Source organism: Phoenix dactylifera, chromosome 10, assembly GCF_051530095.1.
Source record: "Phoenix dactylifera cultivar Ajwa chromosome 10, Ajwa_hap1_PhDact_Kaust_v1.1, whole genome shotgun sequence".
Lineage (NCBI taxonomy): Eukaryota > Viridiplantae > Streptophyta > Magnoliopsida > Arecales > Arecaceae > Phoenix > Phoenix dactylifera.
In genome coordinates, this window is record NC_143199.1 from 30135862 (window position 1) to 30160281 (window position 24420).

Here is a 24420-nt window from a genome sequence, read left to right on the forward strand (position 1 = left end):
ACCCTTTTCAAGTCCTTGCGCCACAACTTCGATGAAAAGTCGGCCGCGAGTTGCATGTGCTTGTCACGTGCAAAACCGATCCTTGGGCTTGATCCAAAACCGATCCGTTCCACCGAAACAAGTAAATGGGTGCATTAAGACGATCCAATTGGACCGTCGTGGACGCCGGTTCAATACCCCGCCGCCTTTTTATTTACTTAAACCAGCCACGTGATGTCACGTGCTCGTCCTCCCCTACCAATAGCACGGGCCCTACCCCTGCTCTCCTCTTTTCCTTCAAAACCCTAGTTTTCCTCTCCCGGCGGACGTCCGCTTGGAAAACCCTAAAAGAAGAATCTTTCTTCTCCTTATTCTCAGTTTAGGTTCGATTTGGAGAGGCTTTCAGGCGGCGGAGATGGCGAAGAAGAAGGAGAAGAAGGTTAACGTCTCAGGGAAGCCGAAGCACTCCCTGGACGTCAACCGCAGCAATGGAGCCGATACGAAGGGCGCTCGGACAGCCGCCACTGTGCGGCGGCTTAAGATGTACAACACCCGGCCCAGGCGGGACTCGAAGGGGAAGATCTTGAAACACGAACTCCAGTCCAAGGAGCTTCCCAACTCCCGCATCGAGCCCGACCGCCGATGGTTCGGTAAGCCTTCCTAGACCGCTTTTCAATCTCTTTAAAGCTTTTTCGCTTGTTTTCTCTTTTCAATCTTCTTGAAATTCTATATAAACAAGAGTCAAAGCATCTTTAGTTAATCTGTTTTAATATAGGTTGATGTGGTGGGGGTTTTTAGTCATTGTGAATTTTATTATCAAAACTTTGCATGACAAAAATTTCAGAAAGTTTTCAAGATAAGAGCTTCTGCACGAATTCTACCAAATGACATGCATTTGATCTTCAAATTCACAACGTTATGCAAATGTTTGAGAAAAATGAGATTTTCAGATATAACAAGCGAAGTTCAGTTCTAATTCTTTAAAATTGGCTCACGATATTGCCAATAATTGGGAGGATTTCATTATGTCTTGACTTGGGGATCTGCCAATGCTGAGTAATTTAGTACTTAGGCATTCAATCTTGAAGATGATCACCTCTTGCTATAAAGTTTCTTCATTGTTTTTACTTGTTTATAATTCATTTAGTTGGGTTTTTGTTAGGACAGCTTTTCCTTGATATCTCACGATTAATCGTCAGATTCATTCATGATATATGTGACCACTTTCTTGAATTTCAGGTAACACACGGGTCGTGAACCAGAAAGAACTTGAATTTTTTCGCGAGGAGCTTCAAAACCGACTTTCAAATAACTACAATGTTATACTAAAAGAGAGGAAATTACCACTGTCCCTTTTAAATGACCACCAACGGGTAAGAACTTCTTTGTAGCGCCATTGTATACATACGCTTAAACCTTGACATAAACCACAGCCTTGTCTATCAAGTTTGGTTGACCTCTTGCTTTTACTGATGATCAGTTTATCTGAAAGAAGAAATGTTTCTAATAGGGTTTGTACGCTGCTGCTGTCATCTTGATTTTTCCCCCTATTTCAGACATGCTTAAAAAATAGTGTTTCCAGTTATACCACAACTTATCAAATTTGCTTTATGATCACTTATAATGCTATTATTCCGAATTGATATTTTTAGAACTACGTCGGTGTGAAATTAGGAATAGCTTAAAAGGGGAGTTATAGAATAAATAACAAGGTTATACCTGACTGGAAGAAAAGGCATTCCATAAATTTGCTAAATTTGCTTGTGTCAGTAGTTCATCTAGATCAAGCATGAAGATCAACTGTACTCACATATATGCTCCAAATTGCGTGCTAATTCTGGACTGTAAGGAAGTTTTATATTTCTCCTTCATGTCATGAAAAATGCCTATGAAGGCACAATTTAGTGTAAACTATTAATGTGGAGTTGTTCTTTTACATGAATTGTCTACGCAGCAAGCAAAGGCACATCTTCTTGATACAGAGCCTTTTGAGGATGCATTTGGACCGAAGAGGAAAAGAAAACGCCCAAAGCTTTTGGCATGTGATTATGAATCTTTGGTTAAGAAAGCAGATGGGTCTCAAGGTACAAAATAATTTGTTATGAAGTCGTTTATTTGTTGAATGCCTTTGAGTTGTTTTAAAATTGTACCTTCTATAAAATCTGAGATTTTCTGGCAATTTGTAGTTCTGGTTCTCATATATCACCTTATAGTAAAGAGTAGACTAAAACCTTCTAATTTTATATGTAATCCTCAAGTTGTTCATTTTTTGTAGATGCCTTTGAGCAGAAATCTGCTGCTAGGCAATCTAGGGAGGAGGATGAAGAATGTGGCTTAAGAGACGTGGTCAGGCACACAATGTTTGAAAAGGGGCAGAGCAAGCGTATCTGGGGTGAACTCTACAAAGTTATTGATTCTTCAGATGTAGTTGTCCAGGTTTGTTTCTGCCAATCTGTATCGTAATGCCTATTGTGCTAGTAAATTTTGAAGTATCCAGCATTTGTGGTAGCATCTTGTGGGAGGTTGGAGATGTATTGAACTGGTGCATGTAATTTGGAGTCTGACCGTACATGCATCTATGTTTGAATGCCAGCTTCCTTGCTGGAAGAGACATGACATTACTTTTAGACTGAACTTAGGGTGACATGGACATATCTAAGTACCGTTTTAATTGCTGACTTGTAGAGGTTCCTATAATTTAATCTTGAAATATTTAACTGAGGGTCCAGATGATGCCATCACAAATGTTCAACATGTTTGTGTTTTTAACATAAATTATCTTATTTGTTTGCTTATTTGTATCATTCACCTTGATTACAGGTAATAGATGCTAGGGATCCACAGGGAACAAGGTGCCACCATTTAGAGAAACATTTGAAGGAGCACTGCAAGCACAAGCACATGATTCTTTTGCTGAACAAGGTTCGCTATCTCAACAAGTTTGTGTTTGCAGTATTACATTTGGAGTTAGATTTTTGATGGGCTTTACTTACAAATCCTTTTTAAAAGTTTAATAATGATCTGATTGGTTTATTTTCCTACCAATAAAGTGTGATTTAGTTCCTGCATGGGCAACAAAAGGATGGCTGCGGCTGCTATCAAAAGAATACCCTACACTAGCATTCCATGCAAGCATCAACAAATCCTTTGGCAAGGTTTATATTTTATCTCTTTCACTTGTTTGCTTGTAGCGCATTCTTTGGCTTTTATGATTGTATCATTCTTGAGTTACTTTTTGCATGCCACAGGGTTCTCTTCTATCAGTATTGAGACAATTTGCTCGTCTGAAGAGTGACAAGCAGGCCATATCAGTGGGATTTGTTGGATATCCTAATGTTGGGAAGTCATCAGTTATTAATACATTACGCACAAAAAATGTATTTTTCACTGTCACTTTCAATACCAAAAGATGCTGCTTTATCCTTTTTTTAGTTTACTAACTTTAAGTTCTTTCTGTGATGCTACATGGCACATTTTTGGTTGATTTCGCCACAGAAAAAAAAGAGAACAGTTCGGCTATTTTGTAAATTCATAAAACTTCATGGCAACACACTTTGAAAAATAAGTTCAGAAGCCTAGTATATTTGGAGTGCAGAAAAGACGTCATTTCAAGAGATTGTGTCCTAGTAAATAAGCTAGTAAAAGCTTTTGCTTTCCTTTACATAGGCTAAAAGGCTTCCTTTTATAGCTTTCTAGGCCAGCATAGCATTTTCACTCAACCCATTAGACATACAGTTACACAATGCATCAAGCTTAATATTTTTATTTGACCATCGTGTATAATGATTTCCATGTTCCTTTTTTCAAACTTTATTAAGCATTGAGGAAATTGTTGCCCCTTAAATCAAACTTTTAGCATAATACAGCCATCCACTGCCTTAATTGATGTATTCACATCTCCTGTCACCTTAGGTTGAAGTATGCTGATACTGAAGTATAGTTAAAGATGACGAATTTGCATTATGAAGTATTTTTATATTGATACAGCTTTTGTAAGGATATTGTGGATTAAGATTCTCTGTCACTGCTATTAATCAATTTTAATGTACCAGCTTGTACTGATGAATCATATGAAAGCTGAACAAGATAACTGTTTCTGCATTTTCTCGCTTTTATGATAATTTCAACAATGTTCTTATGTCTTTCTCGAGCTGTTAAACGCCGTTTGTCTGATTTGGATGAATTTTTCACTTTTTGGTTTTCTGAAGGTCTGCAAAGTGGCTCCCATTCCTGGAGAGACTAAAGTTTGGCAGTACATTACTCTTACCAAGAGGATCTTTCTAATTGATTGTCCTGGAGTTGTATATCAAAACAAAGATTCCGAAACCGATATAGTCCTTAAGGGTGTGGTACGTTTATCTTACTTTGCCTTAATAATTGTAAATATACATATGTGCATATAATATAATATTTTTATCATTTGGTGTCTCTTTCCCCCCCTACTTTTTAAGCGGTCTATCCATTAGAAGTTAAAGGAGTTAATCGTCTTACTATTTTGGTCATCATGCGTTGTTGAAAAACATGTGTCAGAATTTCACCAGTGAGGTGCCCCAGTCTGGAGTTCAATTGCTTTCTATAGTACAAATTATTTTCAGTAACTTAATATTGCTGATGACATGAATATCTAACTAACATGTTTGGAAGACTGCAGCTTCGGTCAGTACCTACATATTAGTGATATGTGGATATTTAATAATCAGCATTGACATCATATATATATATACACACACACACACACACACACACCTTGCATTACACTGACAAACTCAAGCCTCTTCGATGCTCCAAATTCTGGTTGTCTCAGTGATCGGAGTCTGCTGATCGATATGGCATCAGTTCATGACAGTGCTCTTCTTGTTTTGATTTTTTTTTTTAAAATCTTAGAAGTGTGACCATATTATGGTATGTGCACCTACATAAGCTAAACAAATGCACATAATTACCAAATGGTAGGGCAACTATTGGTGAATAGGATCTTCCCATCAGATCCGATTGGTGGCCTTAGTATTAGTTCATGAGGATAATCAATTGGATAGCCTTGTAACCATATTGCTGTACATCTTTTAAGAATTCTACTCCTTTCTTTCTACCCTGTTGTTGTTTGTATTATGCCAAACCATACAAGATACGGGAGGTGGAGCAGGTATTCACTCTTTACAATCTGTCATCATATGCCCAATGTATCATTCATAATTTGGATATGGTATTGAAATGAACTAGGACATGTGTTCAGAATACCCAGAAAGCATATATAAGAGGGCTAGTCATTAGAGATGCTAATCTCAATTTAAAATAAGCCAAATGCGGAATGTAGGCTAATGTGGGATTCTTTACTAGGTGCGTGTCACAAACTTGGAAGATGCATCTGAACACATAGGAGAAGTCCTGAAGCGTGTAAAGAAGGAGCATCTGCAAAGAGCTTATAAGATTGAAGACTGGTACATCTTTTTTCTTCTTGTTTTTTATGCATGCATGCATATATTTTGTTTTATACATTTATGGCATAGTTTATTGATTGTACCAATATAGTGCCATTCTTACTTTTCCTCAATGAGTTTGTGTTTCATTGCTTTTCAGAATTAATTCATGGTATTAATTTTATAATTAAGCTTTATCTTTTAAGAATCTTATCTGAGTGGTGATCGCTCTAACTCTAGACATTCCTAATAGCAATGAATTGCAGGAATATGACCACACAATGTGACTGAAAACAGTATTAAGTTTTACTTCTTGTTCCCTGGAGCTTCTAATTCAAAAATTGTGAAGACATTCTCAATGTAATTGTAAACAGCCAGTAAAGTGTTCTTATTTCCTGGATCCTTGCTTTCTGTAGGTGCAACATAGAAGGCTGTGCCAAACTTCATACCAAATGGTTTTAGCCTTTCATGGTTGTGAGGCATTAATATTGTGTTAAGCCATGACATCCTAGTATCCCATCTTGTTGTCAGCTGCCTTGCATGTCCTTTTCCCCCATCAGCCAGTCAAATTTTTGAATGAACTTGTTTAGCCACAATTTTTTTTGGTGTATTTGTTGTGTTTATAGCCCAGAACTGATTGTTTATGCTCTTATTCCAGGGTTGACGAGAATGATTTTCTTGTCCAGCTGTGCAGATCAACAGGAAAACTATTAAAGGTATGACCTAGTTTTTTAATGATCATCAATATACAGATATACTGTATAAGTAAATTCCTGATGGAACACCTAGCACCTTAACGGGTTTTCTCTTTCTATATGCATTTGTTGCTCAGTATCATGTCCTGCTTGTTCGTGACCCCTGCACCCTGCTGCAGTCCCGCAATCATCCATGACAATTGTCTGTATTGCTTGGGCCTTCCCCTGTTTCCCATCTCTTTCCCAAACTAATGCACCTGTAGTCATTAGGGCATCTTCAGATACAACCTGCATTTATGTCAACACCAGCTCGGTTGGTTCACCATCATTTTATCGAGGTTTGGTGCAATTCTGTGTCACACTGAATCCTTATGTCTTGCTTCCTAGACTGAGCATGTCAGCTTGACGATCTCATCTTTGCTGCAGTTGGCTTATTTGCTGGACCCCTCTTATTTTGCAATATTATAAGTCTTACATGAATGTGTCTTGTTTTTTCTCAAAGCATGCATTGGTTAGATAACACTCGAAGCACTGATCTCATTATTATGTGGTATCTTGTGACCATCAATTTTGACCAATATCTTATTTTGATTTTCCATGTTACCATCCTTTTCAGTTGATTGGGGCATTTTATGCTGGTTAGGCATGTGAAACCTGAGGGGTGAAAATTAAGCCGTTGAAACTCAAAATTTCAAGTTGTGCTGAATTATTATCTTCTTAGACCAATTACTATGTACAAGTTCCTAATTCCCCCCCCCCCCCCCCCCCCCCCCCCCCCTTCTCTCTTTTTTTGGAGATTAGGAAGGGCTAATCCCCACCTTTTTGACCCTATATCCACCCCACGCTCGACGGGTGATACTATCCGACTATCCGAGGAAGCACTCAGTGGTCCAAGATCCTATATTTCACTAACAGCCACTTTTGGCACGAGAGCTTTTATACTATGAGCTATGCTGGAGAATTAGGCAATCAAGCTGTTCGTTGTTTAAAGCAGCAACTCTTCTAATTGATCAAGAGATGATATTCTGATTAGGCAAAATGGATTTGATTTTTAAAATTATAAATAAAAAAAATATTTTGCATAGATGCAAACAGTGACTTGCACCGATCTCCTTGTACATAAATATTTTAGCCCTTCCATGCCAATATACGTTGTTGTTTGTCTTTTGTTTTCTTAATTTATATTTTAATGCAGCAGTTACTGATTGTTATAAACTTTTAGCTACTGCTCATTTTTGTTCTAATCTAATTAGTAGTCAGCTCCAAAACCAGGTTGAATAATCCCTTGTTCAAATATAAGTTGTAGTTTGTCTTTTGCTTTTAAAATGTTTTATTTTGATGCAGCAATCACTGATTGTTATCAGCTATTAGCTACTGCTCATTTTTGTTCTAATCTAATATGTAGTCAGCTCCAAAACCTGGTTGAATAATCCATTGTTTAGTTTTTTCCAGTGTTATATTAAAGAAGTCAAGTTTCATTTCAAGCATCTTGCATTTCAATGTATGTACTGTAGTAGGTGACGGATGTTGATGAAGAGCTAAACTTTTTTGTGGATTATTTTCAGGGAGGTGAGCCTGATCTAATGACTGCAGCAAAGATGGTCCTCCACGATTGGCAAAGAGGTAAAATACCTTTCTTTGTGCCCCCACCACAACATGAGGAAGGTGATCCATCAGAAAAATCTGATTTGCCTGATGCAAGTGAAGAACCAACAATTAGCACGGACCGGACCGCTGCTGCTATGAAAGCCATTGCTGGTATTATATCATCCCAGCAGCTAATGCATGTTCCTGCTCATAAGGGCTTGTTCAATGGTGGCGAAACAGAGACTGAAAAGATAGAGCACCCTCCTCAAGAAGATGCCAACCCAACTGAAGTCTAGTCAAAATTCCCTGCAGCTCAATTCATTCCTGAATTTTGGAGAATAATGAGAAGAAACAGAGGCCTTCTGTTCTTTGTTCCTCTCTGGGGCTGTATCTATGTATGCTAATTGGTTTTTGAACATTTAAAAGTATCTGGAAGCTGGGAAAGGTTCTGCCATTTTTGAGTACTTGAATGAGATCGGATTTCTTTTCTTAATGACTCACCAGAGGAGAGGAAGAGAGAGGTTTTTTGCTTGTATCTTGCAAATTTTTCCCCTGATGATTAGTAAGATGTTAAAGGAGGCAAAGTCGTATGAAACTAGGTAATCCAGTTATTCCACCACGCTGGGTCAATTTCATGGATGGGAAGGCACAGATTTCTGTTTCTATCAAGTTCAGTTTGTTTAATGTTTTTTATAATGATTTTTTAAATTATGTTACAGGATTGTTTGAGAATAGGAAAACTGTTACGCAGGTGAATGGATCGAATAAATAATAATTTTTATGATCATATAGTGTACTGGAACGTTGTCACTTTTAGTGTTGAGATTATACTTATCACTCATCATACATTAACCATCAACCTTGTCCAGCGCAGGTTACCTTCGCGTACAGATGCCTCGGATCGTTTCATAAGCTCTATGGCATCAGGTGACTTTTTTCGATCAGTATCAGCTATTGTTTGCAGAGTTGACACATACATAGACTATTGTACTTTGATGTAACCTGACCCAGTCTGACCTGATTCAACAATGATTTACCATTTTAGTTAGTAATAGATTTTGAAATCCTTCTTAGCTTATGTTCATTATCTCGGGATGGGTCAGTTTTTAACTATAATACTGCACTGTGATTCGATCTACTTGCGGTGCTCACCGAAGAAATGAACGAGACGAGAGGCGATATTGCACACTTCTATTTCAACTGTATCTAGTTCCACTAGGGATCTCGAGCTTAAAAGCCACCACCAAAAGAAGTCTCTCTCTTCTTCAGATGATAGAGAGGCGCTCGGATGTAGAATTGGAATTACATAGTAGAGAGCATAAAATGCTCATATTCTTTGATATGGTGCCCCCGCTTGAAACAAGAAAAAAACTATTCGTCGGAGTTTTCCTTCTAAAATTTCATCGGTTCGTTTCTAACGTTTACTCGTCCCTGCTACATTCCCTAGTTATGTCCAAGCATGGTTGTTTTGGTAATTGGGTTTGCATGCATTTATGGGGAACAACTTAAATATTTGAGTTTTCAGTTTGCTCCAGCCTTTTCATGATCTATTTTGGCCAAATAATATGTTATCTGTTGAAGAAAATAGCATGCATCTGAACAGGCACATATGTTTGTCTTAGGACTTGCATGCCAATGAGATTTTGCCATGACTCGACACCAGCCACTTTGGTGGGCCTCATCAGTTTAGCTGCACCCACCAATAGCAGACAAGCTATTAGATGGATGAGTGATGGAAAATGGCTGGCCATGCCTCAATTACGTGGGGCGTGTTATCTACACTGCTTGGATGTTGGATCCTCGAGCGGTCTCTTTCTGTGACACCCATGCACGGACCACCCCTTGATTCGAGATATTGGGATGATGATTAGGAATGGGTTGGCCTTCTAGGCTAAGCATGTATTTAGAGAGGCCAACGGGGCGGCCGACTGGGTGACTGCCTATGCGGCTCATCACTCAGAGTATATTCTGTGATCAGAAGAGGAGGAGCTGCCATGAGCACTTCGTGAGCTGGTATTTTTTAATTTTATTAAGTGTATTCAAGCACTGTATCATGAACCCGCCAAAAAAAAAAAGAAAAAAAAAAAGGATCCCAACTCTGTCACACCTCTCTCTCCTTTTCTTAGACAAGTTTAGTTTGAATTTCAAGTTCCTAAGTACTTAGGTAAATCGCGGGGAGGCTCCATCTCCACGCTCTTTCAAAGGGATTAAAGAGCCAAACCAAGTCAGAAGAACATTTTTCCGGAAGGATGGCTTTAAGTCAGAAAAACACTTCTTACTTCCTCTCCACCGGGTGATTATTTTCCCAAAAGAAGTGGACTCATCTCAAGAAAGTCTTGAGGTTCACACATGTATGGATTTTGATTTCCTTAGGCGTGACAATTAACTTTTATATCTAATAAAAAAATTGGTAATTATTAAAAATAAATAGAAAGACGGTTTTACTAAAACAAGTTTATAGTTTAAAATGAATAAATTTTACAAAAATGGTTATTTGGTCTTTCTCCATAAAATCCATTTGGTCAAAAACTGATAAATCATTAATCTGACAAATTAGTTTTATGAAAAGTAGATCCCTTGCTATTTTCCGTTGATGTGTCATCCTTTTTTTTCTCATTCAAAAAAATGTGCCAGAAGTTTTTGTTGAAGGTTATTGGGATTGATATGTTAACATCATCATAATAGAATATTTAACATCGTCATAATGTTGTTATTACTGTCCTTTTTATGTTATCATGATCACAAGATCAACATGATTATTTTAGCATTGCTGTCAAGCCACTATTTATCACACTTCTAACTAATAAAAACATAAAAGATTTTTTAAAATATCATTGAATAAACACAGATAACAAAGATAGCCACTTTAAGCAAATATAACGTTTATGTGCTATGTGGCAAAACACATAAAAACATAAGTAGAATAAATAATTCTTCTATTTGGCATGTTATTATTTATGTTTTGAAATAGATAAATATTATATCATTAATATGGGATATCTGAATATGATGCGTTAATGTATAGATGATACCGGAGTATGTTAATGTAAACATGGTTAACAATTATTTATTTTATTTTATTTTATTTACATGAGCTATATAAAACGAATGTATTATATGACCCTCATTTGCCTTATATGTAAATAATATTAGAATCATTTGAGGTATTTATCTTTTTTGGTCATTTTGTCATTAAAAGCAGCTTTTGAGTTTGCCAACTAATCACACAGCAGATACTTACTACAATTTTAAGCCAAAAGCTACAGCATCTCCAAACATAACCCTAGATTCACTATAGCATAAGAATCAATCTCTCTTCCCAGCATCTTACTCCATTAAGGCCACTACAACCACTGTAGAATGTTGCTGCCACCAATTTTGACACTTTTATAGCTTTAGGACATCAACCATCAGCTCCATTACTATTTGTTGGAAAGAATGGGAGTCCTAATACTAGAAGAGCAAGGTATATCTATATATATGCTGAAATCCAATTTAACCTAGGAACCTAAGTTTTTAGGTTTTAGATCTAATCATTTATATCAATCCTTCTCTCATACAACTTATTTCATACCATCCTCAGCAATGAAAAATGTGGGATCTATTTGGAGCTCACATGATTCGAGAAAATAAACATGATAGCGACTCAGGTCAGCCTGAGAGGGGCTTTCTTATGCGAGATATGTTTTGCAGGCAGATTGTATCATTCTAGAGGGAGACTCAGCTTCCCTGATAGTGTGCTTCAGGGAGATGGGGCGGGAGGAGGTGGAGTACCCGCTTCTGAGTGATATTGCCGAATGCTACGGAAGTATCAGGTTCTTCAGGTTGGGCATGTCTTTTGGGAGGCGAAACAGGCGACTGACTGGGTCGCCTCTTTCGCTGCACATCACTCCAGAGAGTTTTTCTGAACTTAACAATCTTCTGTTCTTTTTGCTTTACGTTATTTGCTTGATGCTGATATAGCAATGCTAGGGTAGTGTGAGCTGCCGATTCAACAAAAAAAAAAAAAAAACATGATAGCGACGTCAGTAACGGGTGCCGGCAAAACGGCGGGTTTTTTTTTATAACGGGTTTTAGGACTCTACACCGACCGCCAGCCGACTCCCAGCTGGCCTTCAACAACGACCAAAGCGAAGATATATCTTAATTCCTTCAAACCCATGCGCACCGGCCCGGCTCAACTCCCCATCTTGGATCACAGCTATCTTTCTACTGTCCATATGCTAGGCTTCCATTAGTAGCAGTGCAACGGACCACACATGAGAAGTACAAAGCTATAGCTTCAAAAAAAGGAGCAATTGAGACCACCATGGAGAGGGAAAGCTTCGGATGTGATCACACATGAAAGAGACATGAACGCGTTTACGTTAATTGCATGAGAAAAAAATAGATATGGACCAAACAACAAGTGAAGTCATGATCATGGTATGTTTGGTTGCAACATGCATTGAACTAGTTTGATTCCATTTTGATTAGCGATTCCTCCTACAGCACGAGGATCATATCTAGGTTAGATGGTTATGACATGCATTAAACACGCTTGATTCCGTTTTGATTACCAATTTTCCGGAGAGGTGAAGATTTTATTTTTGGATGAATGATCTAACTTGCGTGATATTCATTTAGATTAACTTGTTCATGGGAAAGATAGTGGCATTATTCGGATTGGTGGCCATCTATGTGGCCAGCCATGCGGGTGGTATCTAGTGGGTTGGAAATAGGAAGTTGTCTCGGGCACTTCGAAATATTCTATTTTCTGATTTTATTAGGTGTATTCGTAGTTGTCAGACATGTGTTATCCATCTAAGCTAAAAAAAAAAGAAAAAAAAAAAAAAAGGAAAGAGAGAAGGAGAAGAAAGATAGTGGCATTATTAAGACATTTTATGCTGTGCAATGCTTATTAACATGTGGTGCAACTGCACCCCAACGATCCAAGTTTTGAGATACGTGCACCATTAAAATTTGTATCTTTCGCTCATGTTTCCAAACTTCCAAACTTGATCTTGCAAAAGCAGATCCATCACAAATACTATGTAATTGACTTTCCAAGATTGTCGAGTCTGCGAACAAAATTTATATCATATCTGACTTGTGACATGATGTGATCTTATAGACCTCGAAACGATTTGGGTCGGCTGAGCTTTTTCCAAAGGAGCACTGCACAATTTAAAAGCTAAACAACTGGCGCGTGGATCCAAGCGGCACGTTTGGTGAATACTAACGAAAAAAAAAATATTTTTTTTTCCGTCCTTGTCTCTTTGTATTGATAGAGAGGGAGCAGGTGTCAAGCTTAAGTTGACGGCTTGAGCTGACGGTCTCCAACGATACCAGGACTCCTCAAAGGTCACGCTCTCCTGCTTCTGTTCTTTCTCTCTCTACGAAGTCTCGGGTGGAGGTGGAACTCGGAATCTTCTTTATTTTCGTATAATCGTATTTGTTGGGATGTAAATCTTCTTCGTTTTGTCTGCAAGCTCGGAGAGGTCTTATGCGGCTTTTGGAAAGTAAAGCATTCAAGGTCTCCTTTTTCTTTGCTGCAGTGTTTTAGCGGTCCTTCGCCGAGACATACGGATTGAGCTCTTCTGGGCAATGGCGGTCTCAAAGAAGAGTTTTTGGCATCTTTTTTTTCGTCCTATGGATCTCCCGTAGGAGGGGTGTTCTTTGGGAGCGGGATTTATGGTTTGTGAGTTTGTTAATCTTGTGGTTTTGGGGGAGAACAAAAGAAAGTTGTGATTTTTTATGTGGGTTTAGCTGCGGAGTCTAGTAGTCTTGTGATTTTGGGGAAAAAATAGAAGAAAGTCGAGATTTTGGATGTAGTACTTCTCTTTCTCTGAGCTACGGTTTAGGATTTGAGATATCAGAAGGTAGAGGGCCTTCTCGAGCTAGTTGAGGCTAGTGAGGAGAGAGGAGAAAGAGGGATACGAGTCTTGTTTGGTGTCGTAGAGCTGTGGTTTAATGTCTAAGAAGCTCTACAAGAATTAGAAATTTAAATGACGGTGCAATTGGAGGAAATGCGGTCGCTGGCACTGACCCCTACGTGGTCGGTGGCCACCGTGCTGACGATCTTTGTCGCTGTTTCTTTGCTGGTGGAAAGATCCATACATCGACTAAGCAATGTAAGTGGTTCACCAGTCTTTCTTTGGGTATTATTTCATTGCCTGGATTTGTGTCAGATTGGATACTCTGTCTTTCTTGAATGCTTGGTTAATGGTTTTTCCAGCAATTTTAATGTCTTATCTGTGATTTACCTGTGTTATTGCAATAAGAACAGAAGAAATTTCTTTACATGTTACTTTTGTGGCATGAAATTTTTTAATAGCGTTCGTTCTTCATGAGATGGTAGGGGAATTTGGACATTTGGTAGGTTTGATCTGAATGGAAGGGTCGACTTTAGTTCCTTGAGGTTTGCTTTTATCTAGGGCACTTGAAATTTTGGGATGGCCTTCAATTTTATTGGTGCTCCTGATGATTGGTGACATGCCTTTGGACTGGCCAAGAACATGACAGGGTGTGAATAGGCATGGGATAGGCCAATACCAGATGTCTTTATTAGCGAAGTTATAGAACGAATGTAAGTTTTGTCACACCCAAAAGTTACATAGCTTCTGCTGATCTGGAATTTGAAGAGATGCTTTTTGCTTCATAGTCTTCCTTTCAGAAAAAAAAAGCTGGTTGCTCGATTTTTGCTATAGTTCTTTCCTCTTTGCTATTGAAGTATTGGAATAACCTGTCTTCTTCTTGCTTACCCAAACAAACAACAAAGATCTGATGAGCCCTTTTGTGTCTCAGGTTTGAATTTCTTCCCCTCATCTGTTCTACTATCTATGAATATATCTTTCTTCCAGAGATTTTTGAAATTTTTTATCTTCAAATGCAAATCAGGATTTGTTGGTTCTGGCATAGTAAATGATGGTATAAGCAATTCTTTGTCCTGGTTATGTTGGTTCTAATTACATTTCCCTTGAAGAGAATTTCTAATGTTCTGTTTTGCTAGGTCCAAACTTGGGATGCTATAATTTTTTTCATTTATCCCAATAGAGGGTTTTTTTTCTTTTATCAATTTTTTTTTTGAAAAATTCAAGGAATAGCTCAAGCATTTTTTTTTTTTTGTTTCTACATGATACAATACATCCACCCCTTTTTATGTTGTATATAATACATTAAATATCTCATAATTGCGTTTTATAATTTCTTAATCATTGTTTATGCTTCTTAAATTTACTTTACTGTAGTGTGTTGGAGGTAGGAAATGCTGCAGCGATATATTGGATTGTTTTATATTTGGTATGTTGGATTTCGAGATTTGTTTTCTTATAGCCTAAGGATCTATGCATTTAGAAGAATCCAAAACTGCTGCAATACAACATGGGCATGCTAGCTTGTTTGAATTATGATGAAAATAATCAGCTTGTTCTACCAATCAATTTGTTCATTCCTGGCCTCTAATTTGAATTATAAGTCTGATTAATAGTGCAGTGCGCTTCAAGTAACAGGGGCTTAAATCACGATGTTCTTTTGGCCTATTAAGCATACTTAATTTTGTTCGAGGAAAAGCTAATGGTGTTTCATTTTTTTCATAGTGGTTGAGGAAAACCCATAGAAACCCGCTTGTTGAAGCATTGGAGAAAATGAAAGAAGGTATGCAGTTTTTATTCAGCAAAAGATCCTTTAGGGTTTTTGACAAATGAATTTTAGTCACTTTGATTAATCAATGAGAAACAATTTCAAAGAGATAAAGCTGCAATTCTCCCCGCCCTCACATATTTGCCAGATAATGCATGCTCCTTTGATTATCACGAAGCTCTATTGTTTGATACACTCATCTCTTATGCTGCAGAACTGATGCTACTAGGCTTTATATCACTGCTTTTGACGGCCACCTCAAGAACAATTTCAAATATTTGCATCGACTCAAAGTTCTACAATGGTCATTTTTCTCCATGCACCAGAGATGAGGTTGAGGATAGCACAGATGCTGAGAGTGACAGTCCCCAAGATCGCAAGAGACTAATGGCCTTTGTTCTTCACCATTCAATTAAGAGGGCACTGTCTGAACTCAATCAGGAGACGTGTACAGAGGCAAGTGATTAAGCCCATTAAATTATCAAAATCTTATCAATTGCAGATTAAATTCTACGACTTATTTTTTCCTTATGTCAATGAAATTGTCACCATTCATAGTTACAGTTTGAATTTGTTCCATTCAGAAGCTTGCAGCATTAGTCTTCAATTATTTCTGTTAGTCATACTTTTGGACCATCTTTATAACATATCAAAATAAAAAAATTTATCCACTGCAGGGTCATGAACCATTTGTTTCATATGAGGGTCTGGAACAGCTTCACCGGTTTATTTTTGTTATGGCCATAACTCATGTATCCTACAGCTGCTTAACAATGTTGCTGGCTATTGTAAAGGTTTGCAATTAAAATGTCTTTTTGATTGTTACATTCAACAAGATTTGGTGCATGCATCATGGTTCCGTCTCCCTACCCATGTCTGTACAGAAACAAAGATGCCCACACCTGCATTCATGTTCCACAAAAATGAACTTATATTTTTGATATTACAGTTTGGTTACACGTGTATCAATCTTCACAAACAACTTCTGGGCAGTGAACAAATATTTTTTCTTCTTTTTTTAATTGTCACTTGTAGTCTTGCGACATTCACCGATCTGTTAGTTTATGCATATTTTGTAGTACTGGAAAGGTTGGCAGCTCATGTTCCCTATTCATGTATTCTGGTTTTACATAAGGAATGAGTGTGGTGCAAGCCAGAAAGCATTACTGCTTTGCAGTTACAGTTATTCCCAACTGAATTTGCAGCACTGCAACCAGTGCTGCGGCTTCCTTTCATCACTATTTTAATAGAAACTATTTTGTTCCGAACTTTGGTTGGTTTGAGCTATGGCGTGTAAAGACATATAAAGGAGTTACTAACTGCATGCATACTGTTCATTATATGTCTGCCAAATTTTCAATTCTTTCTTGCTTGAGATTCAATGAATGCTACTTCAATTCTTTCTTGCTTGATATTCAATGGATGCTACTTTTATCATTCACCAGGATGCATGCGTGACTAAGTGTAGGATCCTTGCCAAGCTTTTGATTCTGAAATCATGTTATTATCATCATTTTATTGAGCAATAGTAAAGTGCACTAGGTATCTCCTTCTAAGGAAAAAATTTTCAGAGTTGCAACCATTTTTACAATTTTAGATTGATACTTGTATAGGGGCCTAATGCCATACGTTCTATGTTATTCTCAGATACATACTTGGAGAAAATGGGAAGAAGAGGCTTATCGAGAACAACATGATTCTGGTATGTAATTTTAATGCTGCCCAAGATACTGGTGATAAATCCTTCTAACAAAATGAAAAACAGTCGCAGTATCCAAAATGTAAGTTATGAGACTAAGAATAAATCAGTTAAAACTAACAGTTTATGGTTAGTTGGTGTAACAAGCACAAAAGCATGGCCATCACCTTCTAATAATTTACATTAGTGGGCAAGATTTTTTGTTAGCAGTATCTTTATCCTTACTGTTAGTTTAATTCTAGACAGCATATCTAAAACGAAGGAGCAGCATAAGTTACTTTGCTATTTTTTCCTTCATATAGTTGCTAAACTATCAAACACCTTTGAAACAGATGAAGCATTAACTATAGATACAACATCCATCATTACTTGTCTTCTTGTTTTTCTCATATATGAGTTTGTTGCTGATTCTAGAGGACAAAATTTAATTATGTAAATTTAATTCAGTGTTAACATTTCTCTTCAGCCTTATGCTCATTCCAGCAAGTAGGTTGACAAATGTGCGTTTCATCTGCCAGTCTGTTTCTGGTCAAGAAAAACCATTTCAAATGTTTCATGGTTACATGTCAGAAAATATGGATTCAAATGGCACCACCTGTGTCTTCTCTACCATATTTGTTTGCTACAGTAATTTTGATTTCTTTGTAAAAACCTTCCATCATGGCACTAAATCTAAGATTATTTTGTTTGGTTGAAATATCTCTGAAGATTGCAAACGTTGAAGAAGATTTCCCTGTTCACCACCTTAGCTTGACTGGACCTTTCCATATGAAATTGCTGTCCTTGAATTTTTCTTATTTCACTAGATAAAATTCTTGTGGATGCAATAGCCATCAAACTCTTTGAAGTTTGTCCTTTTGCTGATTGGTGGTAGCAATCACGTCAAGCATTCTTTGTTGGGGTTAAGAATGACTATCTTTATCTCATTTTAGGAAATGGCCCGATCTTATGGAAGCAACATCTACAACAATAAGCCCACCTCTGACTTGGATCCTCATGTTACAGAATGTAGAGACCACAGAATTGAATTGTGGTGCTTTTGCATCACATTGTAATTTATTATCATGTAATGCATATTTATTTTATGACGTGTTGAGTTCTTTTTTTTAAAGGCAAGATTCCATATGTACCTTAAAGGGCAGTTGAAACTGCCTGCAAACCAGGTTATCATTCTCATAAGAGTGTTTTCTATATTGTCTTTTGATATGTATGGCATACATAGTATTGTTTAGCTGCCTTAGAGTTGTAGGAAGGTTGCATTATAGAATATTGTGCCAGTTGTTCAGTTCAACCACCACTTTTTTCACTTGCTTTTGAAAGTCCCCTGTAATATAATGCTTCTGTGGTCAAGTGGTGATCACCTGGAGTTTGTATTTGAATGAACTTTTCTTGCATTCGAGGCATTGTTTGAGCTGTTTGCCTCGTTGATATCATGAGGGTGCTAGATTGAAATATTATCTTTCATCTGAAAGACAAAAACGATTACTTTAAGGGTCATTTGCAGCAATTTATGTTATCCTCTGTTAGTTCCTTCAATCATCCATAACTCCTGGTTTATGCATTGACAGAAATCACCAGAACATTGACAATGAGAAGGCAGTCATCATTTGTAAAGTTTCATACATCAAGTTCTTGGAGCAGAAATAACTTTGTTGTTTGGATGGTAGGTTTAGTTATGTTCATGCGATACTCTGAAGTGTTAATGTATTCAGAAGGCATAGAACAATATCCTGTGATGTAGTGGATCAGTTTATAAGAGATCAATCAGAAGTAAACAATCAATTTTAGAAATATTCGGCACATAATATTGCTTTGCATTTGTTTTTTCAAATTTACTGTTTGCAAATAGCAGTGGTAATGATAGTTTGATTTATTATTTTTTGCGCAGACCTGTTTTCTCCGTCAGTTTGGACGATCTGTTGTACGAGCTGACTACCTTACCCTTCGCAGGGGTTTTATCTTGGTACCATCTTCTTACCAGTGAAGTTTCTTGGAGGCAGTTGTATATTCTTTACATTTAGGAAGGAAATATTTGTGTGAAATTTTCAATACTTCATCTACGGTTGTGTCTCCTTTTGTTCTAACAGTAAAGAGAAGCTTCTAACGCAAACTGGTCACCATTGTTCCCTTAATTATTTTCCATGAGATTGCACCAATTCTAGAATAGGAGTAAAGCATATTTTATTCATTTCTTTTTTTTTCCCCCATGAATTTGTATCTACCTGCAACTTTCCAATTAAGCATATCTTTTGGTAATATGTGCTCAATTAGAAATCTTTGGTGTTACTTTCGGTGATGTAATTGCTTTTAAACATTCACTGTTCTGGCAAAGGTAATAGAAAATCTCTCCCACCTTCATTTATTGGACTATATCTATGAGAAGCCCAAGAAGGAATAGAACGAGGAAAAGATAAGTTTCAAGACTATGATGCTTTAGCATGTTGCCTGGTTGGTTGGTCTAGTCAGCTTTGTGTCACGTATCCTGAAAAAGGAAGCTTTCGTCATTTCTGATAAAGATGAGCTTAGGTTTTTGAAGTTTAATCTTCTACATTCAATATTCTTTTTATTTATGGCAGAACCACCATCTTACACCAAGATATGATTTTCATGGCTATATGATACGCTCCATGGAAGAAGAGTTTAAGAGGATCGTTGGTGTGAGGTAAGTCATGAATTATTGAGATATGATAATTTCACACTAAATTGGCTTAAATACCTTTCATTGCACATCTATTGACGTTTAAGTAAAACAAATTTGCATATTATTGGATCTGTAATTTCTTTACTTTTTTTATGTTTACATCTGAAAATTGTCCAACATTGGCATTAGAGCCACAGCAAAGTTAGAGATTAGTTATTGTTTTTTTCCCATGAATTATAAAATGTAAATTTAAAAAAATAGCACTTTACTATTTTCAGTCTGAGGTATTCTTAAGAGTAGTATCTCTGACATCATTAGACTGAGAATGATCTGAATATTCTGCCAGCCACTTCATACTTTTGTAAAAGGAAAAATGTGGTAGGAAAAATATGTTACCACATTTCATACCCTGATTAACTGTTGATTTAGCCGACTTTGGACTTGGATCGTTAAAATTTTGGACATATTTCTCTATTGTTAACATGGATTTGGGGCCTGAATCCATTAAATTCTGCACATATTCTTTCCTGAATAGTTGTGTATATTTTTGTTTTTCAATCAGTACATTCTTTATCAATCCTTTTTTAATTGATCATCTCTAACAAAACATGGAATCATGTGGAGGACAAATACGTTGTTTCAGTATTGTATTGAATTATCAGCTTGCTTTTTATAAACTGCCAAATGCCGACTAATATTCTGCATTTTTTTTCCTTTTCTTTTGCTCTTGCAGTGCACCACTTTGGGGTTTTGTTGTTGCTTTCATGTTATTCAATGTAAATGGTTAGTTGTGTTCTACTTATGACCCACGTGACTAAACTTCTTTTCCTTCTGTGGTGCCGTGAGGTTCATAAGCTCCAAAGACAAAGATCATTTTTTTTTCTCAAATTTTTTATTTTGGAAATCAATTCGTTTTGGTGCACACATTAGTTTTGTAGTTGCTTATTGTTAGAAAAAAACCACCCACATTGCAGGTTCTCAGCTTTATTTCTGGATAGCTATCATTCCTGTTGCTGTAAGTATTAGATTGCATCCTTATCCATCTATTGATTAAGAAAAATTTCAAATTTAATGCATGATTCTGAGACTTACCTCTCTGCTTATGTAGCTTGTGCTTCTGGTTGGTGCCAAGTTACAGCATGTGATTGCAACCTTGGCATGGGAGAGTTCTAGCTTGAGTGGATTTGGGGCTAGATTAAAACTTCGAGATGATCTCTTCTGGTTTAAGAAGCCAGAACTCTTACTGTTTTTAATCCATTTCATTCTTTTCCAGGTTAGTATTTCTTTAAGATGGAAAAAGTTATTATATGCGGAAGTCATCTTTCCAGTCTCAACTTGCAAATTCAAAGAAGATGGCTTTACTTAAAAGGTTTGCATTTGAATTGCTCGTCTGCAGAATGCATTTGAGTTGGCTTCATTCTTCTGGTTTTGGGTACATTTCTTGTCCCTCACTTCGTTTCTCTTCCAATATATGAGATGCTCCACTTGGAACATGTTATATCTCATTGATTACTCCATATCAACAGCTGGTTGTAGAACTCCCACTGGGACAGATTACAGAACGTGCATGACTTTGCACAGTAACTAAATTTAAGCTTCTGCATGAACCTGATCGTGTTATCTTATTTACTGACAGTGGCAATTCGGATACGATTCATGCTTTATCAGGAACCATTCGCTGCTATATGCACGCCTTATCTTGGGGTATGCTATTGCTGAAAGCAGTAACATTTATATTTTATATTAGTTGAAATTGGTTTGCTGTGAAATCTTCAAATATTAATGCAAAGGTCTCTGACAATTGATTTTGTGACTGGCTAAATCTGTGTTCAGGTTTGCCGGGCAGTTCCTCTGCAGTTACAGTACACTGCCCCTCTATGCATTGGTCACACAGGTATTAAATCATAGAGTGTTTGTTAATTTTTCAGTTCTGGTCATTATTTGCTTCAGCTATTAAACGAATTTTTGTATGAGCCCCGATGGCTGAATCCATATGGGCACATAGATTGTAATTTCTCCAATTAGAGCATTCTAGTAATAAATGAAGAGGTGTGAATTGCAATGCAAAAATGCATGGATATTATGGAAAATCATAGTAATTATGGTATGATGAGAATGTCATGATAATATTTGAACAGTTTATCTGGTTTGGCTTTGCATGAAATGGCAAGAGGGTAGCCATATTAAATGACAGATTAGACAATTCTTCTCCATTTTAGGTGCTATGAGCAGCCGATGAACTGCCTATCGTGTCTCTAAAAGGAACTGCCTATAAAATAAATTAGTCCTGACAAAGTTATATATGTGCATATATGAAACTTTATACCCTGTAGATCTGCTTTATGCGTCCAAAGTTTATAACCAGTTTATGTGCATGCATGCAAGGTTAAATGTAAGTCATGAACAATGGGTAGATATACTTATTTAAGGGATAGCTATTGCACACGTATGCATTTCTTCTTACCTTTACTTTGTTGATATTTTCAGTGTGTGATGTCTGTTGAATCCTCTCAGATGTTTGATATATTTCATTTTCGCAGCAATTGAGTTTCTAATCCCTTTGCTGCTGTCCCTGTCCGAGTTCTTTTTACTGACTAGTTTAATTTCGCAAACCAGATGGGTTCAAACTACAAAGCTGCCCTTATTCCGCAAAGAATCAGGGAGACTATCCATGGATGGGGAAAGGCAGCAAGGAAAAGGAGGAAGCACCGGCGTGGCATTGATGATTCAACAATTCATACAGAAACGAGTACAGTGTGCTCTATTGAAGAAGATGAGGAGCTGCTTTACGATCCCTCTGACAACTCTTATGTATGTATTGAATTGCAACCAACATCTACTACAGCTACTACTGTCATCGATAGCAATCACTCTCCAATTGGTGATGGACATTCCAACTATAGTGGTGATGAAACACCTCTTCTCCAGTCCTCGGTTTCTGTTCCCTCGTCTCCAGCTTTTTCAGGCCTTAGAGGAAATGGGATTTCACGGTCAGCTTCTATGCCAATATGGAGGGGATGAGTAGAATTCAGAGATGTATGTGTTTATATATTAGATAGGATTACTTGTAACACTCTGTTAAACTTTAATGCTCGGTTCTGCATATAGAGCGAGTTCTGAAGAGATGATAGGGGTACAGGAATCCTTCAATGGTTCTGAATCCTGAGTTCATTTTTTCCCTTGTCATTTCTCAAGGCACATGTATAAATTAAATTAAAGACCAAAAATGAATCCTTATAAAGGAAAAAAGGAAACAGAACATGAACAACCTCTCACCTTTAATTCTTCTTGGACATCTGTGAGCTCGAGCTGCATTTTTCTTGTCATAAACATCATCATCATTGCAGCCTTTTACCATCAATTTAGGCTTAGTTGTGGAGCACAGGAGCAGTAAACCTCATTGCACTTGAAATTAAGAACCATGAGATGTATAGTTGGTACTATTCTTAAGAACAAGGACTTGTTAGTGATCTATGATGGTGGAGTATGCTCCTATTGATTAGGGTGAGCTGTGATGACCATCTGTAAGGAGTGGCATGTTCAGTGAGATGTACAAGAGATACAGAGATGCAATTACTTGTTTCAGCAACAGGAAAGGCTAATTCTGATCAAAAGTGGGGATGGTGGGGGCAGATGCAGCAGACTAACTATTGCCTGAATTTATAGGTCATGGTGACCAGTTTGATGTTTGGATCACCTCAGAGGCGAAGGATAGATATGTTTTTTTTTTTATGCAAGGAAGAAGTCGTCTTCTTCTTCTTTCTTTTCTTTCTTTCTTCTTTTTTTTTTTTTTTTTTTTGTTGCTGTTGCTGCTTAATTGGATGATTCGTACAAATATAGTACGAAGGCATCCAATAAAATCAAAAAACAACAAATTGCGGAGTGCCATAGACAGCTCTCTCTCTCCCCATGTCATAGGGGGCACTCGGAGTGATCGGCTACTTATGAGGCCATCCAATTCGCGGTCCCATTAGCTTCTCTAAAGACATGTCTAGCCTAGAACTCCACACCATAACCATGTCCCATATGTCGCATAACAAGGGATGGCACCCATGCACACTGTCGATGCTCTCTATAATCTAATTAATCACTGTAGCCGAGTTTTGCTCTCTATAATCCAGTTAATCACTGTAGCCGAGTTTTTCTCAAGAAAGACTGCTCTAGCCCTCAGGACGAGCCAGACATGGCCCAGCCATGCAAGGAAGCCCAGCCATGTAAGGAAGTCTCTTAGCCCGGAAAAATCTGAGATTTTTAAACAACGACACTTGCAAGAGGCACCACAAATCAATAGGGCATGATTCAATATTATTATTCAAAATCATTAAAAAACTTGATCCTGAGAGCTGCAGCGCCGGCCATGGTTTCAGCGCTCACCGTTTCATGCTCCGATGCAGCACCGGCCATCGACCATAACATTGAGATTCCCAAGATACACGTAGCCAAGTTCAATAGAGCCATAATATTTTACGCATCTCGATGCATGAGCCACAGCCTAGTTTTTTCAAGTATCTGCGACAGGCAATTTTTCTTTTTTTCCAGGTTGGCGGCTTTGCTTGATAGGTTGGTGGTTTGGAACCTTGGCTGTCATATTGACTTCCATTCCACGGTCCACACCGTGCTCGGAATCAATCCAACTCCTCCAAGAGTTACAGTGTCTAAAAAGCCCGAAAACAATCCTAAAATTATGACATCCTCTCTCTCTCTCTCTCTCTCTCTCTCTCTCTCTCTCTCTCTCTCTCTATATATATATATATATATATATATATATATATATATATATAT

General features: G+C 37.4%; 2 protein-coding genes across 5 annotated transcripts; both read left to right on the top strand.

Annotated features, from left to right (window-relative positions):
• The first annotated feature begins 226 nt into the window (after positions 1 to 226).
• LOC103699913 (nuclear/nucleolar GTPase 2) lies at positions 227 to 8347 on the top strand. Its single transcript, XM_039115449.3, has 11 exons — positions 227 to 629; positions 1219 to 1352; positions 1934 to 2063; positions 2255 to 2415; positions 2800 to 2901; positions 3030 to 3134; positions 3228 to 3356; positions 4188 to 4328; positions 5317 to 5417; positions 6055 to 6112; positions 7657 to 8347. The coding sequence occupies exons 1-11, from the start codon at positions 395 to 397 to the stop codon at positions 7972 to 7974; spliced, it is 1614 nt and encodes a 537-aa protein (XP_038971377.2). The 5' UTR covers positions 227 to 394; the 3' UTR covers positions 7975 to 8347.
• A 4628-nt stretch (positions 8348 to 12975) lies between these two features.
• Positions 12976 to 22920, top strand: LOC103698230 (MLO-like protein 14). Of its 4 annotated transcripts, none has more exons than XM_008780227.6 (16): positions 12976 to 13073; positions 13216 to 13791; positions 15256 to 15313; positions 15513 to 15754; positions 15976 to 16092; positions 16946 to 17000; positions 18566 to 18660; positions 18886 to 18960; positions 19574 to 19659; positions 20372 to 20421; positions 20613 to 20653; positions 20747 to 20911; positions 21035 to 21070; positions 21275 to 21342; positions 21472 to 21532; positions 22255 to 22920. In XM_008780227.6, the coding sequence occupies exons 2-16, from the start codon at positions 13666 to 13668 to the stop codon at positions 22657 to 22659; spliced, it is 1680 nt and encodes a 559-aa protein (XP_008778449.4). In that variant the 5' UTR covers positions 12976 to 13073; positions 13216 to 13665; the 3' UTR covers positions 22660 to 22920. The 4 variants fall into 4 exon arrangements, with proteins under 4 accessions (XP_008778449.4, XP_088562048.2, XP_088562047.2 ...); XM_088705921.2 differs by having other exon boundaries at positions 12981 to 13021; XM_088705922.2 differs by lacking the exon at positions 15976 to 16092.
• The last annotated feature ends 1500 nt before the right edge of the window (positions 22921 to 24420 follow it).